Source organism: Babylonia areolata, chromosome 12 (assembly GCF_041734735.1).
Source record: "Babylonia areolata isolate BAREFJ2019XMU chromosome 12, ASM4173473v1, whole genome shotgun sequence".
In the NCBI taxonomy this organism is placed as follows: Eukaryota; Metazoa; Mollusca; class Gastropoda; order Neogastropoda; family Buccinidae; genus Babylonia; species Babylonia areolata.
The window spans coordinates 9,535,102-9,551,047 of record NC_134887.1 but is presented as its reverse complement, the minus strand read 5'-3'; the positions used below and the strand labels follow the sequence as shown (position 1 = coordinate 9,551,047).

The 15,946-nt window shown below is 43.7% G+C and overlaps 1 protein-coding gene across 2 annotated transcripts in view; it reads right to left on the bottom strand.

Moving 5' to 3' along the window:
- LOC143288378 (transcription elongation factor SPT6-like) overlaps positions 1-15,946 on the bottom strand; it is a 51,488-nt gene that overhangs the window by 16,172 nt on the left and 19,370 nt on the right. For both annotated transcript variants that reach the window (XM_076596778.1, XM_076596779.1), the window contains exons 16-29: positions 15,372-15,467; positions 14,987-15,091; positions 13,063-13,206; positions 12,389-12,522; positions 11,515-11,632; positions 8,740-8,952; positions 7,285-7,422; positions 6,126-6,293; positions 5,573-5,700; positions 4,605-4,812; positions 3,042-3,189; positions 1,898-2,046; positions 1,335-1,475; positions 759-865 (exon numbers count right to left, since the gene is read on the bottom strand). In XM_076596778.1, the coding sequence (XP_076452893.1) occupies positions 759-865; positions 1,335-1,475; positions 1,898-2,046; positions 3,042-3,189; positions 4,605-4,812; positions 5,573-5,700; positions 6,126-6,293; positions 7,285-7,422; positions 8,740-8,952; positions 11,515-11,632; positions 12,389-12,522; positions 13,063-13,206; positions 14,987-15,091; positions 15,372-15,467 (1,997 nt within the window). The remainder of the gene's footprint in view (positions 1-758; positions 866-1,334; positions 1,476-1,897; positions 2,047-3,041; positions 3,190-4,604; positions 4,813-5,572; positions 5,701-6,125; positions 6,294-7,284; positions 7,423-8,739; positions 8,953-11,514; positions 11,633-12,388; positions 12,523-13,062; positions 13,207-14,986; positions 15,092-15,371; positions 15,468-15,946) is intronic.

Sequence of the window (15,946 nt, the reverse complement as noted above, 5' to 3'; positions counted from 1 at the left end):
AATATTTAAGTGAAAGTGATTATTGTATCGACTATTCCATTAATATTTTTTTTAGTTACTGTGACCCACAACACTCTATCATGTGAACACTTGCAAGGGAAGAGAGATGATTTGTTTGAGAATATATGAGAATATACGTGGATCACTCTGTTGAAACATCAAGCATGCAAATAAACAGCACTGTTTTCAGTGACCTTTTTTTTCTTCTTTTTTTAATCTGCTAACACATGGTATGTTGTCCTTGGATCGCTGTGTCCACATATCAAGCATGCAAATAAACAGCACTGTCCCTGGTGATCAATTCAAAGACCTTTTATAATTTTGAAGTGAACACGTAGCTTGTAATTCCTTTTCTCACCATTCAGGACCCGCTCTGATATTTCGCTCTTTTCTCAACATCATTTTCTTTACAAAAGAAAGTCAGGTTAAAGGTCCCATCACCTTTTTACCACCACAGGGGCAGTGAATTCATATCCACTCTGTATAGGACTCGACACTGGGAGGTAGCGCCAATCCTCTCTTGCTGCATTCAACCTTTAATGATCGACGTCAGCTAGCCATTCACTCGTGGGTGGAGTGAGGAAATAGCTGTAAAATCAGGGTAAACCACCTTCCACAAGGACACAACGCTATGCAGAACTGGGGCCTCGAACCCTGACCACTGGACCAGAAGTCCAACCCCTGATTCTGCCAAGCCCCCCCCCCCCCCCACAAGGCATTCAGTTTAGTTACCGTGTTTCACCACAGGATCCACTTACTTCCAATGCGCATCAGCGTCGACAAGGTCAGAGGTCTTACTGGTCAGTTCCACTTGATAGCGGTCAATGTCGATCTTGATAATGCGAGCATGAATCGTCATACCGTGCTGCAATCAGAGGGAGGGAAGGGAAAAGTGGTAAACTAAGACGCTTGATTTAAACGGACACAAACACAAAAAAACAACAACTGTAATTGAGGTGCATGTCCACTAAAATTGATTACACACTTTTTTGCATGAGCATTTAGCAAGAGTGACCCATCCTCAAATTCAAGAGAGAAAACATGTATCTTGAAACATTATGTTTGCTAAAATCATAACACGCTTTCTGCACAGACAAAAAAAGCACAGTGCTCACTCCTCAAATTTCACAGAAATGCAAAAAAGATTCATCTGAAATGTTATGCCCACCAGAATCAAAATACACTTTTTGCATGAACATTAGGAACAGTGCTCATTTCTCAAAATTACTTTTTATTTTTTCTTCTTAGTCTGCTCATAAAACAGTACCCACACTTTCATGCACACACACTCTCTCTCTCTCTCAAACACACTGATAAAGATAAAGCTCTCTCACCTGGACGCGTGCCTCAGGGTTGGTGACCTGCTTGTCACTGAGGTTCTTGATGTGGATGAAGCCCGACACCCCATTGTCCAGTCGCGTCCTCACACCCACGGCAGACCCCGGGCAGTTGCCCCCGTCAAAATGGCTCCACACCTGGGGTACCACAACAAGGCAATACGGATCTTAAGACATTTTGTTGCTTAATGCAGATTCTTATCATAAACCTTTTGTTGCTTACAATTTAGCCGACCACACAGGGCCATAGCAGGGCCGAAAAAAAACCAACTTGTTAAATATTCGCCCTGTAGAACCTGAAAAAACGCACCCCCCCCCCTCCCCCCCCCACACACACACACAAACAACCAAAAAACAAACCAAAGCATACATGAAAAAGAAAATCAGGCACAAGTACAGTCACATTCATGCACATAAACCTTGAACATGCCTCCGACGCTGACCATTCAGTTTTTTTTCATCAGACGATTAAGAAAACCTAACCTAAACATACACATAATTATACATAATAAATAAAATTATACATAACACGACAGAGAGGGAAGGACACGACGACGCACCTCAGAGAGTTCTGGGAAGTCGTTTTTGTGGCAGAAGGGGCACTGCCACAGGCCGGTGTCCTCGTTTCGCACAGGGTTGGCCTGGTCCAGCTGGTCCCCCTGAGGACGCTTGTGAGCGATGCCCACCACGCGCGTCATCACCATCTTGCCTGCCACACCACACACACATGCAGGTCAGTTCAGTTTAGTTACTCAAGGAGGCGCCGTCACTGCATTTGGGCAAATCCATATACGCTATGCCACATCTGCTAAGCAGGTGCCTGACCAGCAGCGTAACCCAACGCTCCTGGTCAGGCCTTGAGAGAGAAGAAGAAACAAAGGAAGAAAAAAAAAACGAAAGAAAGGAGCATGAACAAATAAGTGGATAATTCATTAAATGAATGAAGAAATAATTAATTAAAATAAGTATAAAAGATAAAAAGAATATACAATGAAAATATGCAAATAGATAAAGAAATAAAATCATATGTAGAAGAAAAAAAAAAGGAATAACAGTGACAATAATAAAAATAATAAATAAGTAAACAAATAAGCACATACACACACACACACACGCACAACAGACATGCAACAAATATGCTGTTTCACACATATGAAATCACAAACATAGGTACACAGGCCCAACACTACACATAAAAGCACAAGAGCCCCGACACACAAACACGCACACAAACCACGGAAACCCATGAGCACAGTTCCCATATGTGTGGCCACACAAATTCTATCCCTACTTCCCGGACCAGACTGGACATTTTCCACACACACCAAAAACAAAGCCCAAAGGAATAAAACAAATTCCTCTCGCTACAATGCTCGACTGGTTGTTTTTGAAAATGTATCAAGCTCTTCGTTATATGGTATACTGGTCACTGGTATTATCAAATTCTAAGACCCTCAAGGACAAAACATATTTTCCCCCCAAGACTTTTCCATCCCTGGAAATAGTTCTCATTTTTCAAAAACTTTTCCAGGATTCTACTCGCACACAAAATCCTGAGCCTCTTTCTGTACTCATTCAGTTCCATATCAAACATCCAGGTTTTCCTACAGTATAAAGCACATACCAGCACAAAGTCTTCACAAACGTCAATACAAAAAAACGTGTCAAATTTCCAAACAATGACGAATCAGCTTCAGTACATACCCACGTAGAACGTCTCCGGAGTTTCCTTCGTCAGCATGTTAAACCTCTCCTCATTGGTCGGGGAGCGGTACGGGACCCTCATGTCCTTGTAGCGTTGGTTCAGCTCGGCACGAATGTCGTACAGAGTGATGTGCTTGTCACCGTAACCCTAAAAAAAAAAAAAGCACATTCCAGGGTTCTCACAGATGTCACCAGAACAAAATTCCATACTTTTTCCCAGACCCTTTCCACACCAGACTGAAATCTTTCCACATACCCAGATGCCAACCCCTGTCAAGTGTTTGTAGGAACAATCAGGAAATTTGGTAGGAACACTTGGAGTCCGAGCCACATCAGCAAACTTACATGTGGCCATGCTAAGTAGTCGAAAATGAACTTGTCCAAACAATTTTGACACTGGTGAAACATCGGAAGAAACTGCGATTGAGCGTTAACAAAACACAGCGATATCAGTTGGCATCTCTGCATACCAAACACAAATCAAACACCACAAACACGGTCGCAACATCACAACTGATACTCACTTGGCACCTATCTTCCATCACAGACCCAAGCACTAAGCGCTTTATAAACACAGTCATTTGTGCAACAGGCTGCCATTGTGTCTCTGCTTTTGTGTTTACGGACCTCTGGCAGCGATTATCATTATCGATATTATTATTTCTGATACTTATATGGTGCCTAGCTTTGGTCAGAGACTAAACTCCAAGTCTCCTGGAAGGAGAGCACTGTGGCTCACCTAACTATGCCGAACCCCAGACACAGTGATTATGAATCCAGTGGAAGGAAAGCACTGTGCCCCACCTAACTATACCGAACCCTAGACACAGTGATTATGAATCCAGTGGAAGGAAAGCACTGTGCTCCACCTAACTATACCGAACCCTAGACACAGTGATTATGAATCCAGTGGAAGGAAAGCACTGTGCCCCACCTAACTATGCCAAGCCCTAGATACAGTGATTATGAATCCAGTGGAAGGAAAGCACTGTGCCCCACCTAACTATGCCATGCCCTAGACACAGTGATTATGAATCCAGTGGAAGGAAAGCACTGTGCCCCACCTAGCTATACCGAGCCCTAGACACAGTGATTATGAATCCAGTGGAAGGAAAGCACTGTGGCCCACCTAACTATACCGAGCCCTAGACACAGCGATTATGAATCCAGTGGAAGGAAAGCACTGTGCCCCACCTAACTATACCGAACCCTAGACAAAGCGATTATGAATCCAGTGCAAGGAAAGCATTGTGGCCCACCTAACTATACCAAGCCCTAGACACAGCGATTATGAATCCAGTGGAAGGAAAGCACTGTGCCCCACCTAACTATACTGAGCCCTAGACACTGTGATTCTGAATCCAGTGGAAGTAAAGTTCTAGGACCCTAGACACAGTGATTTTGAAATTATTAAAAGAAAAGCACTGTTCCGAGCCTAACAACGCTGAGCCCTTGACGCTGTGATTATTGATTTATTTGAAGGAAACCATTGTGCCCTGCTGAACTATGCTAAACAGCGATCATGACTTCACTGCCACACACACACACACACACGTTATGTACCTGTCTCTCCAGCTCCTCAGCAAAGGCGTCCAGGTCCAGGTCCTTCAGCCTCTCCGGAGACTCCAGGATCTCCTCCAGAGCCCCTGCGGGGTTGGCGTCCTCAGCCGTGTCATCGTATTCTAGGGCGTCCACCGCCATCTTGCGGGCCCACTCGTAGGCCTCGGGGTGGACCCGAGACCCGTCCAGCACGTCCACGTAGTTGTCAGTGCTAGAATTGACATAATTGTGACTGTCGTCCCTTTTCGAAACAAGAGTTGAAAAAGGTGACAGGTGGTATTAAAATCAAAGGTAACTTGATCAAGATGAAGATGAACCTTACTTTGTCAGTGCTCCAACAACAAGATTTGAACCCATGGCCCATCCAGCATGTTGACACAGTTGTCAGTGCTACAACACCACCAAGATTTGAACCCACGACCCATCCAGCATGTTGACGTAGTTGTCAGTGCTACAACACCACCAAGATTTGAACCCACTGACCCATCCAGCATGTTGACACAGTTGTCAGTGTTACAACACACCAAGATTTGAACCCATGACCCATCCAGCATGTTGACGCAGTTGTCAGTGCTACATCACAACAAGATTTAAACCTACGACCCATCCAGCATGTTGACACAGTTGTCAGTGTTACAACACACCAAGATTTGAACCCATGGCCCATCCAGCATGTTGACGTAGTTGTCAGTGCTACATCACAACAAGATTTGAACCCACGACCAATCCAGATGTTGACGTATTTATCAGTGCTACAACACACCAAGGTTTGAACCTAAAACCCATCCAGCATGTCGATGTAGTTGTCAGTGCTACAATAATAACACCACCAAGATTTGAACCCATGACCCAAACATGAAAAAAAAAAGGTATTCATGATCTATTGAACGACAGGACAAGGGAAATTCGTGACTTTCACAGATCATTTTTCAAGAGGCAGAAACTGAAAACTATAACCCTACAGCGCTTACCTGTCTCCTAGGCTGTTGGTGTCCAGTTTGATGAAGCCAGCACAGTTGATGAACACCTTGGGCCCCATGTGACACAGCTGCACCAGCTGGGTTCGATTCTCCAGGCGGCTGTTGCTCTGCTTTAATATCTGTTCAGACAGACCGCACACAAACACACATACTGCAGGGTTCCCACATATGCGAGCAAACAAATTGCACACTTTTTCCAGACCCGACTGAAATTTGTCCATTACCAAACACAGAGCCATACTGATAGGAAATTTTCTATCTAGTCTCTTTTTCCGGCAGGAATGTCAGACCCCTGCCGGAGTCTGCACTAGTTGGGTCACAGTTAAGTATGTGTAATTAAATCGAAATTTCTCTGCTTCACCACAGATGAAAGAGACTGACAGATATCCAGGTATTATGTTCATCAATTTTGTTGTTTTTTTTTGGTTTTTTTAACCAGTTTTTATTTATTTATTATTATTATTATTTTTATACTGCATTAGACTCTTTGCTGGTATGCATGTGTATCTGTGTGAGTGTGAGGGAGTGTGCGTATGTGAATTACCTTGAGGATATAGGAGGCCTTCCTGGGCCCCAGGCCGCAGACGAACTGCAGCAAGGAGGAGGTGTGGGGGAAGGCGATGCACTGGTTGATGTCCACCCCCACCTCGTTCACCCGGTTGATGAACACCAGGTTGATGGCGTTCAGCAACTCCTCCTTTGACACAATGTCCTGTGGAACACACGCACACACAAAAGTTACACACAACACAAAAGTCACACACAAAAGTTACATACACAACATAAAAGTTATAAACAAACACAACAACACAAAAGTTACACACACAACACAAAAGTTCAACACATAACATACAACTTCAACACATAACACAAAAGTTCAACACAAAAGTTACACACACAACACAAAAGTTCAAATCACTGACAAGAGATTGAGCAAAGCAAGCATGTGCGGGAGTTATGTGTGTGCGCATGTGATATTATGTATAAATTTGTGTGTGTGTGAGTGTGTGTGAGTGTGAGTGTGAGTGTGTGTGTGTGAGGGTGAGTGTGTGTGTGAGAGAGAATGCTTGTACAAGAATGAGATTATGTGTGTGTGTGTATATGTGCGTCCCCATGGTGCACACACGACACAAATGTTAGCTGCAACTCTTTTAACGTCTGTCATCCCAAGCTGTAGCCTCAACATTATCTCACTAAGACAACAGTCAGCCCTTCACTGATCTGACAAGCATACGTATCAGCAGCAGTCTAGGGGTTAAAGTCTAACACCACCACTAAGGAACAGACTTAAGACTGAACAACTAACCATCATGCACTGATACCCAATACTGTTGCTGGGTGTTCAAAACAACAGGTGCACTGTGGAATTCATGTCCTGACATTAAGAATAATAACAACAACAGCAGCAGCAACATTTGTGTATAGTTTTCCTTTTCACGGAAAATTTTCTTTTCAAGGTCTTCAATGTCAACAGTGAAAGACATTCTGTGAGTGAGGAAAAGGTGGAAGGCCCAGAACAATCAGAAAGACCGGACAACAGGAAGAGCGACAGCAAAAGAAAAGAAAAGTTTTTAACTCCACACAGACAGAACATCTCAACACACAACAGCACAGCAAAAGACACTGCACAAACGGCCGAGTGAGACAGAGACAGCACAGCATAAAACAACACTGTCAGCAGCCTTCTCATCAAAGGGACTTGCCTGCATGGGGTGGTACTTGAGGCACAAGATTTCTTCGTCCGAATTGCACAACTGGGCGAATTCCACCAGAGGATCCTGAATGCGCCTTGCGATGGATATGGCGTGCCGGAGTGGGCCTGGGTAGTCCCGGAACTCAGACTGTGAAACAAAGCAAACCAACAACACTTAAAAAAAACAAAAAAAAAACAGAAAAGTAAACCACCAACACTTTAAAAAAGCAAAATTCAAAACCAGCAAAGTAAAAAAAACAAAAAAACACAAAAAAAAAACAACAACACTTAATGAAAGCAAAAATACAAACCAAACAAAAGCTGAACAGCAAACTCCCCCCAAAAAAAGACAATACGTAACTGCTAAGATTAAATAAAGGTCCCGCAGCCTTTTGTCATCATCATCAGGGCAGTGAATTCAGATTCACTATGTCTAGGGCTCAACTTGGCATGGCAGAGGGCCTCATCCTCTTCTCCCGCCAACCTGACCTTCCCCAACAGAAGTTGGGGACCCAGGGGTGGAGAGAGGAAGACCACAGTGAAGCGCCTTTCCCAAGGACACAACACCCTGCTGAAACGAAGCAGCCCAAACCCTGACCACTGGTGACCACTGGATGAGAAGTCCGATGTCTGAATGACTCTGCCACTGCACCTCCCATACAGTTATAAAACTAATCAAACAAACAAACAACTGAGGACAGTAGTCATGTACCAATGCCACCATTTCCTCTGACAAGATCAAACTCTAGGACATTAGTACCAGAACAGACACCCAATAAGTGAACAGCAATGGCCAAACTGCCACAAACCCAACCACCAGTAAATCAATCAGCATAAATCACCTGAGCCCATCCTTGCAATGCCTCTTGAGTATATTTTACAGAAAAAGTGAACATCAACACTGGAGAATGCACTACCGTTTGAAGTAACACTTTCAAACCATGAAAATACTTATGTTGTATTCTGTCATAAAAGAAATTGTCATTAAGCTACTCTGCAGGTGAACAAGTGCATGTGATTCTTTTAATGCTGTCAATACCAATGTTTATAGAAAAATCATTCATTTATTCATCTGTCCATTTACCTATCTACTGTATTATTTGTTGACTGTTGTGTTTTTTTGTGTCAATTTTCTGCTGTAAAAAAAAAAAAAAAAACTATCTGCAATAGAACGAGCCTTCTCTGCAAAGGGTACAAAACAAAAAACAAGAGAACCTTCTCTACAAATTCTGAAAGGGTTCAAGAAAAAAGAAAAAAAAAAAATCAGCACCAAAAAAGAAACCGCTGCAAATGGTACAGACCTATTTGCCACAGCTTCTTTTGATTTCTCCGCATAGTGGACTAGTAGTTTGGACAGGACAGGCAGGAATCCAGATCCCTGCCGGGAGACTGCACCAGTGGGTCACGGTGAAGAATGTGCAATTAAATGGTACGACAACAACACTACCAACAAACCAAATCCCACCTGGGCCTTGGTGCTGTTCTCGAAGATCATGGCCACCTCATTGTCGACAAGCTCCACATTGATGGGCGGGATCTGTTCCTCCTGCTCCAGCTCTGCCAGGATGTCCTTGATGTCGTCCATCAGCATGCACGATGTGCGCGACTCCGCCGTGATGGCGATCACATGGGGTTTCTTGTTCAGGATGAACTCCTTCAGCTTCTGCAGGTCGTTCTCCTGGTCACCGCAACAAGAAGAAGAAGAGTTTTCAGTTTCAGTTTCTCAAGGAGGTGTCACTGCGTTTGGACAAATCCAAGTACGCTACTACACCACATCTGCTAGACAGATGCTTGACCAGCAGCACGACCCAACACGCTTGTCGGGTCTTGAGTGCATGCTTATATATCTGTGAACCTACCAGAGTGGATTTCTTTTTACAAAATTTTGCCAGTGGACAACACTCTCGTTGCCATGGGTTCTTTTTCAGTCAGCCAAGTGCGTGCTGCATATGGGACCTGGGTTTATTGATTTTCCAATCAAACTTGGGAGAAAGGGCGAGAGCGGGATTTGAACCCACACCCTCACAGACTCTCTGTATTGGCAGCTGAGCATCTTAACCATTCTGCCACCTTCCTCCACATGACCAATAATCAGTATGTATTAATATATATCAATGGTGACAGTAACTGTAATAATAAACATTTGGTACACAAAAATGGCTAAACCCAACAGACTGACATAAGCTTACAGCTGGGCCAGCAACAAAGTGAGAGCTGTATGACTAATGGTTTCTCCACTGCAACAGGAAGTCATTTTTGAAAGACGACAACTCTCAAACTAGGAGGCAGGATTGTGCCCGCTCTTTAGTGCTGCACCTTGGGGACGATGGAAGTTGAAGCCGTGACACATGCCCTCCAGTGGCTATCGTCCTTCCATACGCCCGGAAACCAACATGCCATGATCCTAACCGACTCAATGAACCTCATACAGAAAATTGAAAACGGAATGGGAAGCCCAGAGTGGCATAACGCAATGCGCAACTTTCAGATTAAAAAACTCACATGGTCATACTGCCCGGGACATGCAGGTGTTAAGGGAAATGAGCGAGCTGACAGACTTGCTGGTAACGCAACACCAACGAGCAGCCTACATCTAGGAAAATCGGAAATCCTCAGAAAAGTCAAAGAATACCAAAAAGAACAGGTACAAGGCCATCACACCATTGATCGCCTCAAAGAAATAAAAGCAGAGAGAGGGAGCGGCCGCAAATCTAACATGAAAGGTAGAGCACGATGCTTTGCAAATCAAACAAATATCGGCATCATTTCCAAACCAACATTGCGCAAATTTCTTCAAAACGGAACAGAGTCTCTGTGGGCCTTTCCAAATACAATAGACCGAGCAACACACTAGATGCCACGTTCTTGGCATCAGAGATCTTTTCCCATCCCTCTTGCGGCCAGTCAGTGGCGGCTGTGTGTGTTTGTGTGTATGTGTGGGTCTGTGCTTTTGAGTGCGTTTGTGAATGCGCGAGAGTGAAATTGCACACAAGTGTCAGGAGAGATATGTGTACGTGTGTGTGTGTGTGTGTGAGGGGAGGTGGGAGTGCGGAGGGAGGTGGGGTAGAGGATGAGGTATGTGAGTGTATACATGCCTACACTGTGGGAGCAACAGGATATTGGAACGTGTATATATATATATATATATATATATATATATATATATATCTTTGTATGTACGTGTGTGGGGTTGGGGGTGGGAGATATGGGCGTATGTGTGTGTGCTTGTACAAGTAAGTGTTCATCTCTGTGAGTGTGTGTTTGTGTGTGTGTGTGTGCCGTGGAAGCTGCGATACGTAGACTAGAAATAAGTGTGTGGAGGAGGGGGTAGAGGAGGTGCAAGGTAATGTGTGTGTGTGTGTGTGTGTGTGTGTATGTGTGTGTTGGAGCTCATGTACGTTTATATGTATTTGACTGTGCTTTCATATGTGCTTGTACAAGTAAGTGTTCATCTCTGTGAGTGTGTGTTTGTGTGTGTGTGTGTGTGTGTGTGTGCCGTGGAAGCTGCGATACTTAGACTAGAAATGAGTGTGTGGAGGAGGGGGGTAGAGGAGGTGCACGGTAATGCGTGTGTGTGTGTGTGTGTTGGAGCTCATGTACGTTTATATGTATTTGACTGTGCTTTCATATATGTGAAACTGCATGTCTGGTGCATTTCTGTTATGCATGTGTGGGTGTATGTGTGAATGTGTGTCTTCATATTTTACATTTATTTGCTTATTTATCACCATTGTTGTCTTATTTATTTATTTATTTATGTTTTATTATTATCATTTTATTAGTATTACTAATATTATTACTACTACCTTTTTCTATATTATAATTATTATTTATTTATTTATTTATTTATTTATTTATGCAAGCTTATCTATTATTTATTCCCCCGTTGGTTTTTTTTTTTTTTTTTTTTTTTTTTTTTTTGTGTGTGTGTGTGTGTGTTCTCAAGGCCTGACTAAGCGCGTTGGGTTACGCTGCTGGTCAGGCATCTGCTTGGCAGATGTGGTGTAGCGTATATGGTTTTGTCCGAACGCAGTGACGCCTCCTTGAGCTACTGAAACTGAAACTGAAACTGGACGAGTCAGCCTTTAGGGATCATCCCAACGCCGACTGTCCTAAAGCCCTCTTGGCCGAGAGTGGGGGATGCAACGTGGGCAATAAATTCTCCACAATAACCACTATAATCTTGCAACACAGACAAACACACACCAGTGGAGAAAAGAAATAAGACAAGCTCGCTCACCTTCCAATCGCGCTCCATGGCACGTGGTGACTTTCTGCGCAGGGTGAAGTAAGGCAGACGCACAAAGTCCGAGACCAGACCGTCCCCATCGATGAGGGCACCAAAGGCACATGTGGTTCTGTGCACACACACACATCACAGGAAGATGCTGTTACTTGGTGATTCTGCTGGTGCACAATCTCATTTATTTATTCATTTAAGGATACCTCTACGAGTAACTTCAGAGCACTACAAGCTACACAGTGAAACTGAAAAGATTGAAAGATGCATGTACAAAAACCAAAATAAAAATACAACAATGCACAATATATCAAAAAAACAAAAACACACACAACCACCTCATCCATAAAATACCAAGGCACACACACACTGTACACATGCACACCCACATGCAGGCATAATAACATACAAGTATCAAGGTGCGCAGATTAAGAATAAATAATGACACCCCAATCCACCCTGAAACCCCCAGCACTCACTCCCCTCAGTATCCCATTTCATACTGCGACAGTGGTTTTGCTGAAGCGCGCTTGATAAAAATCACGACTAGCCTATGTATGGATGTTATGCACTTCATTCTTCAATATATCTGACACCAGACATCAATGCCTTTGTCAGAAAAAGTGATGTAATTCACAGACCTCTTTCCTGGCCCAAAAGTTAGTCATTGTTTTTTTTCCGGAAACTAAAGACTTTCCAGGTCACAAAAACGTTATTTTTTAACTTCATACACCCTTTCATTTCTCCATGACCTGTTCTAAACCCTGCGAGTTGCACTTTGGTGTTGTATCTCCCTGTGTCCTTTCTTGGCAACATGCGCACACTGACGAGTTGTTCCCAGAGCGATGCCAACTAACACAACGTCCACACTCACTTGTTCTCGGAGTAAGAGATGCCCAGGACACGAACACCGTTGCTGATGTCATCGTCGTCATAATCGTCATCCAGCTGCTGCTCTGGCTGGTACGGAGCGATCTTGAGCCAGCCGTACAGCTTACGACTGCATGCCTGCAACACACAACATAGTTCTATTACTGACATATCTAGAAAGATTCTGAAGAATCTTATATGACATAAAACCCAGGCAGAACTGCTAAAAACAAGCAGAAATACTCAAATGATTTAAAGGAAAAATTGTGCAAAATACTGGACCAGAACCCCTCCCACCCCCGCCCACACACAGACATATGTATATACACCCCCAAACCGACACGGCCCCACTCACACGCATATATACTTACACACACTCAACCTCACACACAACCCACCCTCCCAAACACTCTCACTCACACATACACAGAGCCCCCACCCTCCCACAAGTTTTGATGAGTGTTCAAAGCAATTTCTCGGCACATTTTGGCTCTATTTTGATGTTTTTTTGTTGTTTTTTTTTTTTGCATTTTATAAAGCGAAAAACACACCCTACCACACACTCACACTCTAATGTACACCCACACAGACCCCACCCTCCCACACACACGCACATTCACCCACACCCACAGTCCCCCCCCCACCGTCCAACCCAATTGACACAGCCCCCAAACTCACAGCCAGGATGCCTTCCTTGGCCTCAGCCACCATCTTCTCCCGGAGCTCCTTCTCCATCTGTGGGTACAGCACCTTCTCCAGGGCACGCTTCAGCGCCTCGCTTCGCTGAATGTTCCACTGCTGCACCAGGTGGCTGAACTCATCCTGCCACACACACACACACACTCACCACAGTTATTATTCGTCCTGTCACACACACACACCAGTTATTATTTGTCCTGCCACACACACACACACACCAGTTATCATTTGTCCTGCCACACACACACACACACCAGTTATTATTTGTCCTGCCACACACACACACACCAGTTATTTGTCCTGCCACACACACACACACACCAGTTATTATCTGTCCTGTCACACACACACACACCAGTTATTATTTGTCCTGTCAGTGTCACACACACACCAGTTATTATTTGTCCTGCCACACACACACACCAGTTATTATTTGTCCTGTCACACACACACACACACAGACACCAGTTATTATTTGTCCTGCCACACGCACACCAGTTATTATTTGTCCTGTCACACACACACACACCAGTTATTATTTGTCCTGCCACACGCACACCAGTTATTATTCGTCCTGTCACACACACACACAAAGTTATTATTTGTCCTGCCACATGCACACCAGTTATTATTCGTCCTGTCACACACACACACACCAGTTATTATTTGTCCTGCCACACACACACACCACAGTTATTATTTGTCCTGTCACACACACACACACACACACACAGACACCAGTTATTATTTGTCCTGCCACACGCACACCAGTTATTATTTGTCCTGTCACATATACACGCACACACACACACCAGTTATTATTTGTCCTGCCACACGCACACCAGTTATTATTCGTCCTGTCACACACACACACCAGTTATTATTTGTCCTGCCACATGCACACCAGTTATTATTCGTCCTGTCACACACACACACACACCAGTTATTATTTGTCCTGCCACACACACACGAGTTATTATTCGTCCTGTCACACACACACCACAGTTATTATTTGTCCTGCCACACACCACAACACATCACAGTTATTACCTGTTTTGTCACACACACACCAACAAACCTCACAGTTATTTTATTTGATATCTTAATTCTGAGGGTCAAGGGTTCAAATTATGGTAACAGTCCTGGTGAGTAAAGGGTGGAGATTTTTCCTATCTCCCAGGTCAGCATGTGCAGACCTGCTTGAGACTGAAACCCCTTCGTGTGTATACGCAAGCAAAAGATCAAATACACAGGCTAAAGATCCTGTAATCCATGACAGCGCTTGGCGGGTTATGGAAATAAGAACATACCCAGTGTGCACACCCCCGAAAACAGAGTATGGCTGCCAACATGGCGGGGTAAAAACGGTCAGGCACATAAAAGCCCACTCGTGTACATATGAGTAAACGTGGGAGTTGCAGCCCAAGAATTCAGGTATCAGCTGGAACATTTTGTGGCTGTGCTTCATCGCCAACAGAAACAATGAGTATTTTATTGGGGAGGAGGGGGCGGGTCAATGGAAGGAAAAAAAAAAAAAAAAATTTTTTTTAAACACCTAAAGACGAAGTATCTGGGTTTGTTCCAATGTACCTTTTATTTACCTTTGTGCTAGCTGAATCAGTTGCATAAGCAGCATCCACTTGAAGTTGTGTATCTGGTATATATAAAGAGTTACCCCTCTTAACTGTTTGTTTACCAAAAGGCCCAAACATTAAAATGTCAAGAACCCAGATGAAATAGACTTTTGACATTTTGAGTAGCCTGCATCCCTGTCATGAAGATTCGTTCAGGGGGCATTATCTCTTTTAACAAATCATTATTTTATCCAGTGCTATAAATATTCTTTTTTTTTTTTTAATTACTATTACAATAATAATTATCATTAGTGTTAATCAGACAGTACCCTGTAGTACAGTTGTCGGACTTCTTCAAAGTAGGATGTGGTGTTGGCGCTTGGCTCTTCCTCGTCAATGGAAACTGATATCTCCACCAAGCCATCAGTTTCGGCCTGAAAGCACATTATTGAACACAAACAAGAATAAAATTGAACAGTGAACTACCTGTGTGTGTGTGTGTGTGTGTGTGTGTGTGTGTGTATGTGTGTGTGGGTGTGTGTGTAAGTGTGTGCGCACACTTCAGTGTGCTTTTGTGTGTATGTGTGTACATATATCAGGGTAATTCTAGCCCTGATACAAGAAAGATTCACCAAGTATACAGGCATGCATTATCCTCCCCACCCTCTCTCTCTCTCTCACAAACACGCACACACACAGACAACTTCAACTTACCTGCACAAGCTTGAGGAACTGCTCATCTTTGAGATCCTTCACGGGCTTGTTCCTCATGTACTTCATTGGGTAGCAGGCATGACCTTCGTCAATCATCTGAAAAACAGAGATATATATATTCAAGTCCTAGTCTTGGTATGAGTTCAGTCAGCCAGCTCACTACTTAGCTGACTACAGTAAAAAGGTTAAAGGCCCCAGCATTGGAAGGTAGCACCCAATCCTCTCCTGCCTTCATTTTAACCTTCCCCACCACCAAGTTGGGTAGCCGTTAACATCTGTGTGAAGTGAGTGAAATCAGATTAAACGGCCTTTCCCAACACCAAGCTAAAATGGGCCCTCGAACTGATCACTGGTGAACACTGGATCACAAGTCCAAAGCCTGACCGACTCTATCATGGAGCCACCCTCGGTCTACAAGCAAGAAGCAAGAAACCAGCAGAAACACTGAAATCAAATGATGGATATGCCACTTCTTTTCTTTATCTCTTCCAGTCTATTTTCTGCAATACTGATAATCATGATGATAAAGTTAAGTAAGTATTATATTTCCTGTATGCAAACCCATCACAACTGAT